Source organism: Hemitrygon akajei, chromosome 10, assembly GCF_048418815.1.
Source record: "Hemitrygon akajei chromosome 10, sHemAka1.3, whole genome shotgun sequence".
Lineage (NCBI taxonomy): Eukaryota > Metazoa > Chordata > Chondrichthyes > Myliobatiformes > Dasyatidae > Hemitrygon > Hemitrygon akajei.
Window position 1 is genome coordinate 158,846,541 of NC_133133.1, and position 18,689 is coordinate 158,865,229.

Sequence of the window (18,689 nt, forward strand, 5' to 3'; positions counted from 1 at the left end):
AGCAAAAAGGAGGTGAGAATTGATATTGGACCACTGGAAATTGATGCTGGTGAGGTCGTAATAGGGGACAAGGAAATGACAGATGAACCTAATGGGTACTTTGCACCAGTCTTCAGTGTGGAAGAGGTCCGTGAGTGTCAGGGAGCAGGAGTGAGTAACATTGCAATTACAAAAGAAAAAGTGCAAGGCAAACTAAAATGGCTTATGGTGGATAGGTCAGCTGGACCAGATGGACTACATCCCAGAGTTCTGAAAGAGACGGCTGAAAAGATAGCAGATACATTGTTCACTTGATTCTGGCATGGTCCTGGAGGGCTGGAAGATTGAAAACATCACTCCACTTTTTAAGAAGGAAGGACGGCAAAAGAAAGGAAATTATAGGCCAATTAGCCTAACCTCAGTGGTTGGGAAAGTATTGGAGTCCATTATTAAGGATGAGAATTTGGGGTACTTGGAGACTAATAAAATAAGTCAAACTCAACATGGTTTCTGTAAAGGGAAATCTGTTAGGATTCTTCAAAAAAAGTAACAAGCAGGGTGGACAAAGGAGAGGCAGTGGATGTCATTTACTTGGATTTTCAGAAGGTGTTTGATAAGGTGCCACGTATGTGGTTGCTTAACAAGATAAAATCCTATAGCATTACAGGAAATATACTGGCATGGATAGAGGAATGACTGACAGGCAGGGGCAGTGAGTGGGAATAAAGGGGGCCTTTTCTGGTTGGCTGCCAGTGACTAGTGGTGTTCCTCAGGGGTCAGTATCGGGACCGTTACATTTTGCATTATCTGTCAATGATTTGGATAATGGTGGTAAAGTTTGCAGATGATACAAAGATAGGTGGAGGGGTAGGTAGCACTGAGGAAACAATGTGTTTGCAGGAGGACTTAGACAAATTGGAATAATGGACAAAGAAGTGGCAGATGGAACACAGTGTTGGGAAATGTATGATAATGCATTTTGGTAAAAGGAACAATAGTGCAGACTGCTATCTAAATTGGGAGAAATTTCAAAATTCAGAGGTGCAAAGTGTCTTAGGAGTCCTTGTGCAAGACTCCCAGAAGGTTAATTTACAGGTGGAGTCTGTGGTAAAGAAGACAAATGCAATGTTGGCATTTATTTCAAGGAGAATAGAATATAAAAGCAAGAAGAGAAAGCTGAGCCTTTATAAGACACTAGTCAGGCCACACTTGGAGTATCATCAACAGTTTTGAGCCCCATATCTCAGAAAGGATGTGTTGCCATTGGAGAGAGTCCAGGGGAGGTTCACGAGGATGATTTTGGGAATGAAGGGGATAACATATGAGGAGCATTTGGTAGTTTTGGGCCTGTACTCACTGGAATTTAGAAGAATGTGGGGGGATCTGATTGAAACATACTGAATGTTGAAAGGACTAGATAGGGCGGATGTGGTGAGGACGTTTCCTATCCAAAATTAGAGGGCACAGCCTGAAAATAGAGTTTTCAGAATAGAGTTAAGGAGAAAGCCAGTGAGTAGTGAATCTGTGGAATGCTCTGCCACAGACTGCAGTGGAGGCCAAGTCCGTGGGTATACTTAAGGCAGAAGTTGGTAGTTTCTTGATTGGTCAGGACACCAAAGGATATGGCAAGAAGGCAAGTGTATGGGATTGAGTGAAATCCAGGATCAGTCATGATGGAATGGCGCAGCAAACTCGATGGGCTGAATGGCCTAATTCTGTTCCTATGCCTTATGATCTTAAATAGACAGCATCAATGGAGAGAGAGAGAATGACCATTTCAGATAAATGCCCTGTCATCAGAACTAGGATGACTTACAAAATCAGCATCAACTTGCAAAATTTGCAAAGAAGGGAGAGAGATAGAATTCCTCTAATTCAATCTATTTCAGACAGATTGCAATAAATGAGCCTTTGCTATCCCTCTCAATCAGCACTAGCACTGCCTGTGTCATCCAGATCAACCTATCGCAGACATTCTCTTTGTTCTGTCTTAATACCCACGCTCCCTCTCTGCAACTTTTCATCCTGATGAAAAGTTTTTGACCTAACATTTAAGAGACACTGGCTGATGTATTTTCACAATTTACAGACAGACAGACATACTTTATTGATCCCAAGGGAAATTGGGTTTCATTACAGTCACACCAAGAATAGTGAAGAAATATAGCAATATAAAACCATAAATAATTAAATAATAATAAGTTAATCATGCCATGTGGAAATAAGTCCAGGACCAGCCTATTGGCTCAAGGTGTCTAACATTCCGAGGGAGGAGTTGTAAAGTTTGATGTCCACAGGTAGGAATGACTTCCTATGACGCTCAGTGTTACATCTCAGTGGAATGAGTCTCTGGCTGAATGTACTCCTGTGCCTAACCAGTACATTATGGAGTGGATGGGAGTCATTGTCCAAGATGGCATGCAACTTGGGGACAGCATCCTCTTTTCAGACACCACCGTCAGAGAGTCCAGTTCCACCCCCACAACATCACTAGCCTTACGAATGAGTTTGTTGATTCTGTTGGTGTCTGGTACCCTCAGCCTGCTGCCCCAGCACACAACAGCAAACATGATAGCACTGGCCACCACAGACTCATAGAACATCCTCAGCATCGTCCGGCAAATATTAAAGGACCTCAGTCTCTTCAGGAAATAGAGACGACTCTGCCCCTTCTTGTAGACAGCCTCAGTGTTCTTTGACCAGTCCAGTTTATTGTCAATTCATATCCCCAGGTATTTGTAATCCTCCACCATGTCCACACTGACCCCTTGGATGGAAACGGGTCACCGGTACCTTAGCCCTCCTCAGGTCCACCACCAGCTCCTTAGTCTTTTTCACATTAAGCTGCAGATGATTCTGCTCGCACCATGTGACAAAGTTTCCCACCGTAGCCCTGTACTCAGCCTCATCTCCCTTGCTGATGCATCCAACTGGTTTTATTTCAGATCTCCAGCATTTGCCATATTTTTTAGGAACAACCTATTGATCTCTCCAGAAGGCAAAAATGTTCTTATCATACTTCTTACCTGTAATTTGATTGGAAGTTAATGTCAAATGTATATGTAAATGAACCAGCAATTTGTAGGTAGGCATGCATTGTAAATTATATGTCACCACAAATTGCTGCATGATTTTCATATCTCCACTTGCAAGAACGACAGTTTTCCTGTGTGTGTTTTATGAATTTGTTCATTTGGCCACAGAAATTAAGGTGAACAATGTGGAAATCCATTTCCTGCTGAAAATCGGTTACTGCTATACCTCCCAAGACAACACACCATGCAGGATTACCTTTGGAAAGCAAATGTCTTTTTAAGGATTTAATTTTTTTTAATGAGGTGTTTTTCTATGTTCTCTTCTGTTTCTTATTTCCCACTTTTGTAATTCATTCTTTCCCTTTGCTTATTTCTCTTTCATTGCCAATTAAACTTAAATTCACCCTCTTTCTCTGTCATCTTAACTTTCTTTTTCCATCTGCCCAGTGTCACCGGCAAGTCTGTTAACATGCTGGTCTCACTCCTTAGAAGGATCCCAGATGCTCTGTTAGTGCTGCCACATAATTAGCTATTTTCAGTGCACTGTACCTACTTTCTGAGTTGAACAGAATTTTTACAACAGATAGTTCAGTTAAAAAATGTAAGCTTGAATTTCAAGACAAACGGTACTGCAGATGCTGGAACAACGCAAGCAGGAAACAATCGGCTGCAAGTAATTCATTCGGTCGAGCAGCATCTGTGGGGAAAGTAGTTGTCAACTGAGGCAGGACTTTGACCCAAAGCATTGTCAATTCTTCCCAACACCCCATCCCCACCGGCAGATGTTGCTGAACGTATTAAGTTCATCCAGCAGAAATCTGGAGTTTCTTCTCCGGATTGGATGCAAAAACGAGTTCTGATATACCCTTGCCAGCAATGCACAGGCTGGTGGGCTGATCTGGCCTGTGGAGTATTTGCCTTGCAGCTCCAGCGATGTGTGTATTCTCCTGACCTCATGTACAGCCTACGTGGAGTTTGCACGTTCTCCCCGTGACCAAATGGGTTTCCTCTGGGAGCACCAGTTTCCTCACATATCAAAAAGACCTGATAGTGCTCCGTATTATACTTACAAGAGTTGAAAGGTGTGTGAGGGATAATAGGTTCCATGTATACACTAAGGCACAGAGAAGTCTTGGAGTCCAAGTCCGTAGCTCTTTGAAAGTAGCCATTCAAGTAGAATGGGTGTCAAAGGCTGCATACAGCAAGCTTGCCTTCATTATTTGAGGCATTCATTATAAAACTGAAGAATCATGGTATAGATGTATAAAATTTTATTCAGACCACATTTGGAATATCGTGTGCAATTCGGGTCACCCCTTTACAAGAAGGATGTGGAAGCCTTGGAGAGGGTGCAGAAAGCTGCCTAGATTAGAGAGTACGAGCTTTAAAGAGAGGTTAGACAAACCAGGATCGTTTCCTTTGGAGCATCAGAGACTGAAGGGAGGTCTATTGTAAGTTCATAAAGTTATGAGAGGCATAGATGGGGTAAGCGATCGGAATCTTTACCCCAAAGTAGATATATCAAGTACTGGAGGACATGTATTTGAGGTGATATGGAGGAAAGTTGAAAGGAGATGTGCAGGACAAGTTTTTTCACACAGAATGGTGCGTGCCTGGCACAGATGGCTGGGGAAGTGGTGGAAGTAGATATGAGAGTAACACTTAGAGGCTGTTAGACACAGGAATATACAAGGAGTAAAGAGGTATGGATTGTATACACACAAGAGTGAATTACGGTCGTTTAATTTGGCATCATGTTCAAAGCAGACATTGTAAGCCAAAGGACCTGATCCTGTGCTGTTCTACATTGTATTGTGGGTGAAAGGGACTAAAATAGAAAAGGCTTGAAACGTTCAGCTGGTGAGGCCGTTTCAAGACTGTTTCTGCGCTTCTGTGTCAAGACTGGGTACCTCCTGCAATTGCTGTTTTTGTTTCGGATTTCCATCATCTGCATTTTTTTATACTTTCACTCGCATAGGGAAAGGGCTGATGAGAAAGCTGGCATTGACTCAATGGGCTGAATGACACCTTCGTGACAAGAAAGTAATGGAAAATGTGATTGGATTTTGACAATTAGATAGCATCGGCTGGGCCTAGTATGCTTAATTTGATCCTGACAGCTTAATATATTTGGGATGTTAATACCAGTCAGTTTTAAATGTAGAGCAGATTAATAGCTTCCTTACCCCCTTTGTTAATGGAATGGAGAGGCTTTTATATGTAATCAATTCTTATTTGTATGAGTTAATTGTACAATAAAAATTTGTGTGTTTTTGTTTTACCAGATAAGCAAACTACCTTTAACAGCTGCAAGGTGTGGCTATTTCTTGTCATGCACTAAGTGCTTAACAGCTCCTTCCTTCATGGGCTGTGCATGGTGTAGTGGTAGGTGTTCCAGAATGCAAGAATGTATGACTCACAAATGGAATATCTGCCCTCCTGTTATCAGCCAGGTAAGAAACTCTATTGTGAAACAAATAATAAGCTGCTTTCACTTGGGTAATATTGACCGGAAATTTAAAAATGCATTGCATGGATTTCTTCTAAATCTTCCAAAACAATAGATATTATGACCAGAAATCCTGATTTAAATGTCTGTTGCATTGAGCAACATATTTGAGCTCTAAGTGACAAAAAGTGGATTCAAAGCACACCCCCTTCGTCATATTTATGGAATGTTCCTGTCCATTCACCCTGCCTTCACCATACATATGAAGCACAACACACCTACTCAACTGTTTTGCAATGTCTTGCTCCACAACACTGCCCTCAGACATCTTAAGTACACATGTTGAAGCAAGCATTAACTAGAGAGCTGAAGCCCAGTTTCACATTAGCTTAAGGTGTTCATTGTCTTACAAGTAGGTCCTCCTTTAACCAGTGGGTTTCTTTCCCGCCTTTGTCAATAAGGAGCTTATATGTTCTCCCCATGGCCACGTGGGTTTTCCTCCATGTGTTCCTGTTTCTGACCGCATTCCAAAGATGTACAAGTTAGGGTTCAGTAAATTGTGGGGGTGCTATTTTCATGACCGAAGTGTAGTTACGCTTGTGGGCTGCCCTAGCACATCACCAGTGCAAGCGATGCATTTCTCTCTCTGTTTTGCTGTCCATACTGTATGACAAATGAAGCTACTACCCCTCAACCATCAGGCTCCTGAACAGAAGGGGATAACCACACTCACTTGCCCCATCATTGCAATGTTCCTACAACCAATGATCTCACTTTAAGAACACAGCAGGCTAGGCAGCATCTATAGGGAGAAGCGCTGTCGACATTGACAGTGTTTCTCCCTATAGATGCTGCCTGGCCTGCTGTGTTCTACCAGCATTTTGCGTGTGTTGTTGTTTGAATTTCCAGCATCTGCAGATTTCCTCGTGTTTGATCTCACTTTAAGGACTCTTTATCTCATTATCTCATGTTCTCGTTATTTATTGCTATTTATTTATATTTGCATTTGCAGAGTTTGTTGTCTTCTGTACTCCGGTTGATCTTTCATTGATCCTGTTATAGTTACTATTCTATAGATTTGTTGAGTAGGCCCACATGAAAATGAATCTCAGGGTTGTATATGGTGTATATGTACTTTGATAATAAATTTACTTTGAACTTTGAACTTTTAATCTACTCTATTTTTGTTGGCATTTGCCTCTTTCCCATTCTGACTGTTAAGTATCTCAGGATCTCCTCTCAAGATGGCCAGACTCCACTACTCATCACCACGTAGCCATGTTACTAACCCAATGCTACTCAACCACATACCTGTTACAATCTTCAGTCCTCTCTACTGCCTTATCTCTACATTCTGCTCCAGCCTCCTTCACCCCTTTGACTGATGCCCCCTTCCACCAATACTCTCCTCCCCCACTGGCCCTCCATCTGTTGGCCTGGTCCACTCTAGCCCTCCCGCTGCCCCTCACCCACCTACCCTCCCTCCCATCATTATACTGCTTCATCTCACCCACAATTCACAGCCATTCTGATTCCTTCCACTACACCAGTGATGACAGGATTCGCAGTGGGAATGCCAGTGGGCAAAATCGCCAATGTTTCTCTGTGTTCAAAGTGTTGAACGCATTGGCCTTTGCGTATGATAGGATTTCTCTGACAGGAGTCATTGGACGAACCTACCAGAAGCCTCTTGTGCTCCGTCATTTCAACTTTCCGTCCCCAGCAGGAAATAATCTTTAGGCCAAAATCTAAGAATTGCAATGGTAAATAAATTGGATTTATCCTCATCTCTTTGTGTCCAAGAGCACAAGATAAATGCTTGAACTTCCTTCCTGTTTTAGCCTTTGTTTTAAAACAACTGCATTATAAATTACTCTTTAAAGATATCTGTTAAGTTGGAAACTTTTTGTTTTTGTGTAGTGTGGATTTGTAACAAATTTCCATGAGTTTGGGTACATGCATGTAAAGCTCTCTGGCTCTCACCCTGTTCCATTTCTCGTGTTCTTTTGCTTATTCATTTAATTTTATCCACATTCCTCTTTGGAAAAAACTGCTAATAAATCTTTAGAGGTCAGAATAAAAGAAAATTCCAAAAGAGAGGGTGCTTTATCTACTTGTGATCTTCACCTACCATACTCAATTATCTCCCGTCACCCTAAGAAACATGGCCAACTCGCCCACTCATCATCAGATAGCAAACTTCACTCTACCAGCAATCCCACGTATGATGTAAATGTAGGGGATATTGGTGTCAAGCCAGAGTTTATGGATGAAATCATGGCCTTCACATTTCTTTTTGGATTTTGTTCTAAAGAGGCCAAAGGCAGAGAGGCCATAAGCTATAAAGAGGAATTAAACTTTGCAAAAGCCCTTTATTACACAGAGTCCAGAAAGTACGCCAAACCTTTCAATTGATCATCTGTTGATGCTTCCAATACAAAGGAAATTATTCTGTGACCAATTAAATATAAAATATTAATTGACTGCAGGAAACTGCAGATGGGTGTGGGCACCGCTCAGAACATTACGGAAACTAGCCTCTCTCCATGGACTTTGTCTACACTTCTCACTGCATCACTGGTGAAGCTGCCAGATACTCAAAGACCCCCACACAGTTTGGATATTCTCTCTTCTCCCCTCTCCTTCCCACATCATGCAAAAGATACAAAAGCCCGAAAACGCACACTACCAGGCACAAAAAGAGCTTCTACCCAGCTGTAAAAATGGTTTCCTAGTATGATAAGATGGATACTTATCTTACATTTTACCTGTTTATGATCTTCACCTTGCTGTCTCCCTGCACTGTGCCTTCTCTATATTGTAGCACTTTATTTTCACTCTGTGATCATATTACCTTATACAGGTGCCCAACCCCTTTACAAAGGTAGAGCGTTCCTATGAAACCTTTCTCAAGCCGAAGTGGCGTAAAGCGAAGAACCATTAATTTATATGGGAAAAATTTTCATAAAAGTGAAAATCCTCTTTGTAATGCGAAAACAGGTTACCAATGTAGGTCTTTTGTAAAAGCGAAGCGGCGAAAAGCAAACATTTGTAAAGCGGGGGACACCTGTACTACCTGTAATAAATTGATCTATGTGAATAGGCAGTATACGAGATTACTTTTTTACTGTACGTCTGTACATATGACAATAACAATAAAGCAGTTTACTTTTTTTTGAAGATACAGTGTGGACCAGGCCCTTCTGGCCCAGCAACCCACCTAGTTAACCCTAGCCCAATAACAGGACAGTTTGCAATAACAAATTAACCAACCAGCTGGTACATCTTTGGACTGTGGGAGGAAACCAGAGCACGCAGGGGAAACCCACGCGGTTCATGTGGGGAATGTGCAAGCTCCGTATAGATGGCACCAAAGTTGAACCCTGAACTCCAGAGCATTTCGACCTATAGTAGTATCGTGCTAAATGCTCCGCTACTGTGACCCCAACCTTGACCTTGCTCCATCGAAGGAGGAGGATGAGAACAGAGTTGTGGGAAACGGATGAGACGCAGTCAAGGACAATGGTAATCATGGTAGAGTGGAAGCCACGGTTCAGAAACAAAAAGGACATCTCAAGCACATCTGCTCTCACCTCTTCTGCACTGAGTCACATTGGAATTAGCTCCGGTTCCAATGTTTATTATTGTCACACGTACTGAGATACAATGAAAAGCTTGTCTTGCATACTGTTCATACAGATCAGATCATTACACAGTGCATTGAGGTAGAACAAGGTGAAACAATAGCAGAATGCAGAATAAAGTGTAACAGTTACAGAGAAAGTACAGTACAGGTAAATGATAAAGTGCAGGATCATGACGAGGTCAGGAGCCCATCTTCTTGTACAAAGGAACCATTCAATAGCTTTATAACAATGGGTTTGAAGCTGTCCTTGGGCCGGGTGGTTTCAGGTTTCTGTATCTTCTGTCTGATAGAAGGGGGAGAAGAGAGAACGTTGGGTGGATGGGGTCTTTGATTACGCTGGCTGGTTTAGCAAGGCAGTGAGAAGGAAAGACAGAAACCATGGAGGGAAGGCTGGTTTCCATGGCATGTATCAGCAGTCATATCCTACAAAAGCAGAGTAGAAATAAATCATTCTTGATCTCAAGGGACTGCTAATAAGCTGAAGAAGATAAAACAGTGGGTTTTACCTAGTGAACCCCAGAGAAGGTGTCCTTCAGCATTGACAGGGTACAGAAGGAGGGAAATAGCCTGAGATGAAAATGCAGCCCTTTCCAGTACCTCTTTGAAGTGATCATTTATTTCATCCAGTAATCACTTCAGTGACTGGGCCTGTTGTCCATCTCTCTCTGCCCTTTGGGTTTTATACCATCATGCTATGACCAGTATAACTAGCTTCCACCTCCAGACACAGACTATGTCTTCTCACCTCCTGCTGCCATCGTCCCTAAACCTCCTGTGTCTGCATCTGCAACTGACTTCAAAGTTGCACTATTAGCACAGGTGTGGGAGCAGATGGTGGCAGGTCGAATGAGCAGCCGGTGCATATCACAAGTCATTGTTATACGACCAGTGACGCCAGGCAGACAATCTCTGTACAGTATTGATAACGACTAGGGTCACCCGTCTTGTAAAGACACTGCCCAGAAAGTAGCAATGGCAAACCACTCTGTAAAAAAGTTGCCAAGAACAATCATGGACACAGCACATTACAAATAATGATGATTCAGTGTTGAAAGTGGCTAGTTTACTTTCTAGAGTGGTGCAGTTCAACATAAAAATCTTTAAAAACCTATTCCTTTTTAGAAATTTCCAGGTTTCTTGTGTGTAACACTAAAGGAACAAGGCTACTTATATAACTAATATTTATTTCTTCTTGTACTAATCCCTTGAACATTCAATGTGAAAGGACTTATTTAGCATCCCCAAGAATTGGGAATTCTACAGGCTACATCACTGTCTGTGGGCTACTGCACAGAATCATAAGAAGCTACGGAAAGTTGTAAAATTAGTCAGCTCCATCATGGGTACTCACCTCCGTAGTATCCAAGACATCATCAAGGAGTAGTTCCTCAGAAAGGCGCTGTCCATTATTAAGGACCCCCATCACTAAGGACCCCCATCACCCAGGACATGCCCTCTTCTCATTGTTATCATCAGGAAGGAGGTACAGAAGCCTGAAGGCACACACTCAGCAATTCAGGAACAGTTTCTTCCCCTCTGCCATCCAATTTCTGAATGGACATTGAACTCATGAACACTAGCTCACTTTTTTTCTGCCTTTAAACTGCCTTTAATATACATATCTAATTCAGATTTTTTCTATAATTTATCATGTATTGCATTGTACTGCTGTTGCTAGGTTAACAAATTTCTCAGCATATGCCAGTCGTATTAAACCTGATTCTGATTCTGAATGGTACATTTTTGGACATTCTCTGTTTTTTTTTTCTGGCTTTTGAAACATAGAAACACAGAAAACCTACAGCACAATACAGGCCCTTCAGCCCGCAAGGTTGTGCCGAACATGTCCCTACCTTAAAAATTACTAGGCTTACCTATAGCCCCCTATTTTTCTAAGCTCCATGTACCTATCCAAAAGTCTCTTAAAAGACCCAATCGTATTTGCCTTCACCACCATTGCTGGCAGCCCATTCCACGTACTCACCACTCTCTGAGTAAAAAAACTTCCCCCTGACATCTCCTCTGTACTACTCCCCAGCACCTTAAACCTGTGTCCTCTTGTGGCAACCATTTCAGCCCTGGGAACAAGCCTCTGACTATCCACACAATCAATGCTTATCATCTTATACACCTCCATCAGGTCACCTCTCATCCTCCATTGCTCCAAGGAGAAAAGGCCAAGTTCTCTCAACAGTTGACTCAAAGTGTTTGCAAATGCCTGCTGTTTTTTTTCACTATCTTTAACTATTTCCAGATCTCCCCGCTAACTGCGCCTTTGGAGGGTGGAACAAGGCTGACTATTTGTGGAAGGAATTTTGAATCAACGAAAAGTAAAATAAATCCGAAAATGACTTCCATTACTGTTGGAAATGCTGTCTGCAAATTGGAGGCATCCAAAAGCAACAGAAACAGGTATTCTAAGAATCTGCAATTGTGGCTAAATATTAACTGTTCTAATGAGATACATAAGACAGTCCTATTATAACATTTTCTATTCTGTCAGATAAATGATCCCTTGAATCTGATTACCTGGTTTCCCCCAGATTTACAGGACTAAACACTAGCACATGTTTGTGTGATGTACGGTTAAAATCTACTTCCCAAAGTTAATTGAGTGTCACCTGTATATAGACCAGCTCGTTCAAAGTCAAAGTTGAGGTTATTGTCATATGCACAATTGCATGTGTGCACAAGTTTAATGAAAAACTTACTTGCAGCAGCATTACAGGCACTAGCATCAGATAATTTATTTTACTTAGTACGAACAGTCCCTCCTGGCCCAATGAGCTGTGCCACCCAGAAAACCACCTACTTAACCCTTGCCTCATCACAGGACAATGACAGATTATAGTCTTTGGACTATAAGAGGAAACCCATGTGCTCATGGAGAGAACTTGCAAGCTCTGTACTGATGGTGCCAGCATTGAACTCTGAACTCTGAACACCCTAAGCTGTGATAGCGTCACGCTATGCTAAGGTGCCCTAAGCAGCCTTCACAAGATAAATATAAATTAGTTATAGTTTTTGCAAGAAAACACAGCTTGAATTTTTAAAAATTGACACTTATTTCAGTGCAGAGTGCATTATTGGGACCACTCGTTACACACACCACATCTTTGGCCATTGCACTTCAGGAACCACGCGTCAGATTGTAGCACTATGAACCCACAGGGAAAGTTGTTGGGAGTTTGGATGCAATCACAGAAGACTGCAATTAAAACATTTATATTTTTATTTTGTATGCAATGTTTTCATGTGGGTTTGGAGCAGTCTGTGGGCTTCAGCTCAGTCAAACAAGTAAATTATCGGCCTCATCTGTCCTGGGCTAAATCATGCTTCAATAGACCTCCACCCAATGAGTTAAAACAATGCAAGGGTTTATTCTCTCCAACTTTTACTGACAAATTCCTGCTGCCTAAGGTCTTGTTCTAGGCTGCATAACCATTACATAGCTTGTCTGTTTTCTGAGTGTGGGACAGATTAAGCCTGATGGCATTAAAATGAAACTCAGATTACCTGTGTTAGGATACATGTCTTCTGTTCCAAAACCCATGTATTCCATTATACTGTCACTACCAAACCGTGTTCCATGTCAGTACAGGAGATGTTCCAGAAAGGCAGCAACATTAATCAAGGATCCCTACCATCGGGATCGTGTCCTCTCATTGCTGCCACCATCACATAGGAGATACAGGAGACAGAAGTACCACACCACCAGGTTCAGGCCAGCTTCTTTCTTACAGCCAACATGCCCAACCTTAACTCTACCTTAGCAATGGAGCACTGCAGACCACCTCCTGAACTACCATGGACTTGTCTCAGTTTGTGTCATTCTCTCATTCTCTCTCTCTCCTCTCTCTCATTCTCTCTCTCTCCCTCTCCCTTTCCCACTCTTTCCCTCTCTGTCCCCTCCTCCCCCTCACCCACGCCCCTCTCTCTCTTTTGCCCATCTCTCCCACTCTCTCTCTTCCTCTTTCTCACTTCCTCTCTCTCTCTTTCTCTCTTCTTCTCTCTCTCCCCCTCTCCCCCCTCTCCCTCTCTCTTGTCTTGTATAATTTAGATTTTACACGTTGCCTGTACTGATATGCCTGTAATGCTGCTACAAGCACATTTTGTTATTGAACCTGTACCTCACCATGCTTTGTACACGACAATGAACTCAATTTGACAAAAAAGCTGAAAATCTTGGGAAGCAGAGAGAGTGTAAAAATGTAGCCTCTTCTCTATCTCCCTGTATCCTGGCTTGACATTATATTGTCCAGTATCATATTACCACACCACCCAGTTCTGATGAAGGGTCTCGGCCCAAAATGTTGAGTCTGTATTCTTTTCCATAGATGCTGCCTGACCTGCTGTGTTCCTCCAGCATTGTGTGTGTGTGACTCTGGACTTCCAGCATCTGTAGAATAACTTATATTTATTATCATAATCATGCTTATCCCTCTTTCTCACTTTGTTTCCATAAAATGTCTCCCCATCAGTCAGTCCTCATGCTTGGCATTAGATTGGTCTTAACTAGCCTCCATATCCAGTAGTCTAATATACACCATATTCTTGCCCATTACCACCCAAGAAATGTAACCTCTCTATTCTTCCCCCAGTTCTGGTAAAGTGCCCCTGCTCCAAAGTGTTTCTTCTTTCACAGGGGCTGCTTGCTGGCTGAGCTTTCCTGCTTTTTCTGTTTTTGTGATGTTAATTTTTCCTTCTGTTTTTGTCCTTTAATGTCTGCAGTAATGGTTGTGTGAAATCCAACTCATCTAATTGAGACTCAATAAAAAAAGTGTTTTATTCAGATAAATAATGAAAATCAGTTTATCATGCATGACTTTAGTTAATGTTGGAGAATATAAAGAATAACTAAGCTATATTAGTATGTCTTGTTTCCTATTTTGTAACGTCAGTTAACATTTTTTTCTCTAAAGACTTCTTTGCGTATTGGAAGCATTTAACACCACACGAGATTATAATCCTGTCCGTATTAATTTAACGCTGAACAAAAATTTGACAACACGAGCAGACAACTTTTCTTTTGTGGTAAGAAAAGTTTTCTTTTTTCATTTTTTAAGTATTTCTACACTTTTGGAATGTGACAGTCTGAGCTTTTGATAATTATGTTAATTGCAGGCAGGACTATACAAAGCTGTTTTTATTAAGCATTTGGCCACTGGTCCATGTTTCTTTGGCAAGATAGTACCTTATTCATTTGAATACAACTTTTCCAAGAAAGGGAAATAGTTAAGAGTTAACGTTGAGACCATGGTATATTTAAAACAGAGTTTGATAGATTCTTGCTTAGTCAGGGCAGCTAAGATTAATAGAGAAGGCGGGAGTTGAGAGGGATAATACATCAGCCATGATGAAACGGTGGAGCCAATTTGATGGGCCAAATGGCCTAATTCTGCTCCTACAGTGTGTCTTATGGTCTAATGATTGTATTTGCCTCTATCAACCCTCGCAGAGCTATCGTCAAAAATATTTTTTATATATGGGTTATTTTCCCTCTGCAAGTTGGAATACTGCAGATCTGATGCAGAGTACAGAACTCAACGAGCACAAACCTGTCTCATGATGTTAAGATTGCCAGTAAAAGAATGAGCTAACTTCAGAAGAGATCGCCACTTAACAGAAACCTATTAGAAAAATGCACATATTGCAGCTGGAAGCTGGTGAAAGTATCCTCCAAAGTGAGATAGATTTTTTTCAAAAGGCTTGAACCGGCCACTAAGCTAGCAACATCTGATTGTCATTTGACCAAATTAACCTCTTTGCTACAAATTGTCTAAACTGCCGCAAAAGAAGGATGAGAGAATTACAATACACGAGAGATCAATCAATGGATTCTTATTTCTCTTCAGACTTTGAGTATCATTGGCTGGTTTTTGAGCACTTGTTACAATAGTCACACATTTTCAGTTGAAGATTGTTCATGTTGAATGATCAGTACGTGTTTACAATAAATTTGAGGTGTAAAGCTTTGAGTTTCTGTACCCCTGTGATCCGGTAGTCAGGCCCGAACCTGCCATACTTCCTCTCCAGGCTAAGCTTGTTGTTCTAGGCCAGAGCAAGAGCTTATCCATTACAGTTAGTTTCATCATCACTGAAATGGAGAGGGGACATCATCTAGTATATCCTGCTGCAAATGCAGTGATGGTAGCGACCAGGGATGTGATGCCTACTGTTGAATAACAAGATGAATACTGACTTAAAGATCCTCTTGAGGAGAATGGTTACTTGGCTGAGAGGCTGGCAAATATCCATGCTCCACAATAATCAGCCTTCAGAATGAAAAGATTCAAGTTAGTTTATTATTATATACACCAGAATGTAACAAGAGTCCTTACTCACATGAAGCACACGGAATAAACAGTATACATAGTAATAACTAGTACAGCAATATAGTACAATGACATGTGCAAAACGGCAGCACGGTGGTTAGCACAACGCTTTACAGTACCAGTGACCTGGTTTCCATTCCCGCTGCTGCCTGTAAAGAGTTTGTACATTCTCCCTGCGACTGCATGGGTTTCCTCTGGGTGCTCCAGTTTCCTCCCACAGTCCAATGACGTACCAGCTGGTAGGTTAACTTAATAATTAATTAGGTTAACTGGTCATTGTAAACTGTCCCATGATTAGGCTAGGCCTGAATCGAAGGATTGCTGGGCGGTGTGGTTTGAAGGGCCTGTTCCCACACTATCTCAATAAAGAAAGAAATGATGGTGCAAATTCTGGTAGCGCAAAATGAATTGGTGCAAAAGAGAAATGCTGAAGTGACCATAGCAGGAGAGTAGAATGAAGGGCTTGAGAACATGGCAGCCCCTCCAGGAAAGGGAGATAAAAGAGGAGTTTGATTCAGAAGTCTGATAGCAGTGGGGAAGGAGTCTACTTGTCCAAGCTTTCATGTTCCTTTATCTTCTAAAAAGTAGAAAGACTGATGAACAGATACAGGCAAACACTTCTTAAAAATGTGGTTGACAACTGTTTAAATTTTCCTTACAAAGGATGCCAAGTTTGACAGCTTTCTTTTCTTTGGGATGGGGGTAACAGAATCCAGCTATTGTTCGCATCTCTCCCCATCATGGTTCAAAATCAGGAGGAACCATACTAACAATCATGGGAAAGTACTTGGACAGCGGAAGCAGAAGGGAAGTTTTAATCGGAGGAAAAGTGTGTGATCTCAAAAGGTATGTTCTTCATTTAAAAAAACATTTAGTGGTTCCCAAAAGAAAATATTTAGAGCACAAGATCCAACTTTTTAGCCTCCCATTCTTTATGTATTTGCACAAATTTGAATATGGTATAATTAATGCACAAACACAATGTTGTAGTTGGTGGAGTTTGAAATTTATTCAGAAAATCCATGAAATATCAATTGACATGAAACATTAACTCTGAATGTCCTTCCAAAGATACTTTCTCTATAACCAGTGTATCAAGCAATTTCTGTTTTCATTGCTGTCGGTACATTGTACTCACTGACAATATATTCATGTGACCTACTGAGCTGTAAATGACTAAAAGAAAAATGCAGATTTGCAGACCAGAGCATTTTGGGAAGAGCAAAGCAGTTTTCATAACAAGTTGTTCTGCCAGATAGCGAGTCTTCTGTGGTCTTTGGAACCACATATAAAAGTGGAAAACCCGATGCTGACCCAATGGCTCCATCTACTGTTCCAGCAGAGAACTCTCACAGATTATCCTTATGGTCTCATGGTAAGTGGAGGTGAATACTTTTCATTCTGTAAAACCAATAGCGCTGGAAATCTAAAATGAAAAACAGAAAATGCTGGAAATATTCAGTACATCTGTGCAAAGAGAAACAGAGAACATATCAGTTTGAAGACTTTTATCACTTACAAATCACTTCAGTGTCCTGAAGAAGTCCTCAGCAATCAATTATATCTGTTGGCTCAGAGTTTATTCTGCATGACCTTTTATCTGGGAAAGGTTTTCTCGTGATTGTAGTTAAAGTGATGATTTTTAAAAATCAAGCCTTTTACTTTCCATTTAAATAAACAGCATTGTTTTATATAAAGGTTGAGGGTTTCTCTGTGTTAATTTGCTGATCAGAAAGCCTACATCTGAACTTCGCCAGATTGTGCAATCACGACAATGTATTCTGTAATTTATATCACAATAATAGCATTTGTTTGTGTGCTAGTGTGTAGTCCACAATTGAGCTTCTGTTTTTAAATCCCATCTTTGAAAATTGTTTGGTCATTAATATATGCTGTTTTTGGATATTGTCAGTTTTTATTTATAGAGGTCTGGTAATTCTGTTGTGTAATGCATCATGTTTGCATATTCTCTGATTGAATTTGATCCCAACCCCAATTGCCAAACATCATTGTCAACCACTTTTGGTCAACCATCAGGCTCTTGAACCAAAGGGGATAACTTCACTATCCCATCATTGAAATGTTCTCACAACCTATGGACTCACTGTCAAGGACTCCTCAACTCAAGTTCTCCATATTTATTGTTGTTGTTGTTGTTATTTTTTTTTTTGTTTTTATGCTGTTTGTTTTCGTTTGCACACTGGTTGAACACCCAAGTTGTTGTGGTCTCTCATTGATTCCTCTATGGATTTATTGAGTATGCCCACAAGAAGATGAATCTCAGGGTTGTATACGGTGACATATATGTACTTTGTACTTTGAACTTTGAAAACATGTACCAAATCCAGCCTATAATGCAGAGCCCACCAGGATGTGCAAAGGATATTTTATTAATTGTTCAAAATTCCAATATCTCTGGGAAGTGGCTTACAGTAAATTGAGCCTTCACCTGAACACTGAGACATTTTTCAGACTGCCTGGCCAGCATTCAGAGAGCCAGGCACACCCATTTTTTTCCTCAAGTATCATATTATTCACTGCCATTTTAACTCGTCATCCCAGCTTCACAGCTGATGACTAAGGGCTCCTGAGCCCAACCACTCACCGCCCCCAGCCCCAATCCCTGATAAGCTGTCTGATGGAGACATTATAAAAACACTTCCATATCAAAATAAAGTATATTTATAATACAAAATTACATATCAGAAAAAAACCATGCAGTCTCTTTTCCATCTTACATTCATAGCCAATGCTTTTAGTCTTGTTCTATTACATTTCTTAAAACCAATAGAACATTTGCCACCCATGTGGCCCCCGGGTGGTAACTACCACAATAACAGAGGGGCTTCCTCACCCAATTTAACCACTTCCCTTGTCAGCAGCAGAAGCTCCCTATACTGTGGTCCTTCTCCACAAAGCTATTCAATGTTAAGCACATTGTTTTCTTGAACACATGGCTGAACCTCCAACTTCAAAGCCCGCCATCTTCCAACTCTCTATGCCTCCATCCTGTCTGTAACTAACCCCCCCCACCCTGCCAACACATTTTATTTGTACCTGACTCTCAAATTCCCAATGCCATTGGCTTTTGCAACCCCCACTAAGATTCAATCCTAGCTCGGCACGATGGCGTAGTGGATAGTACAACGCTTTACCGTACCAGTGACGTGACTTCAGTTCCCTCCGCTACCTCCAAGGAGTTCATACGTACTCCCTATGACTGCGTGGGTTTCCTCTGGGTGATC

General features: G+C 41.3%; 1 protein-coding gene across 2 annotated transcripts in view; it reads left to right on the forward strand.

Annotated features, from left to right (window-relative positions):
* The window catches only part of met (MET proto-oncogene, receptor tyrosine kinase), a 132,247-nt gene that overhangs the window by 84,422 nt on the left and 29,136 nt on the right, over positions 1 to 18,689 (forward strand). For both annotated transcript variants that reach the window (XM_073059509.1, XM_073059508.1), the window contains exons 5-8: positions 5,300 to 5,467; positions 11,364 to 11,521; positions 14,032 to 14,143; positions 16,154 to 16,290. In XM_073059509.1, the coding sequence (XP_072915610.1) occupies positions 5,300 to 5,467; positions 11,364 to 11,521; positions 14,032 to 14,143; positions 16,154 to 16,290 (575 nt within the window). The remainder of the gene's footprint in view (positions 1 to 5,299; positions 5,468 to 11,363; positions 11,522 to 14,031; positions 14,144 to 16,153; positions 16,291 to 18,689) is intronic.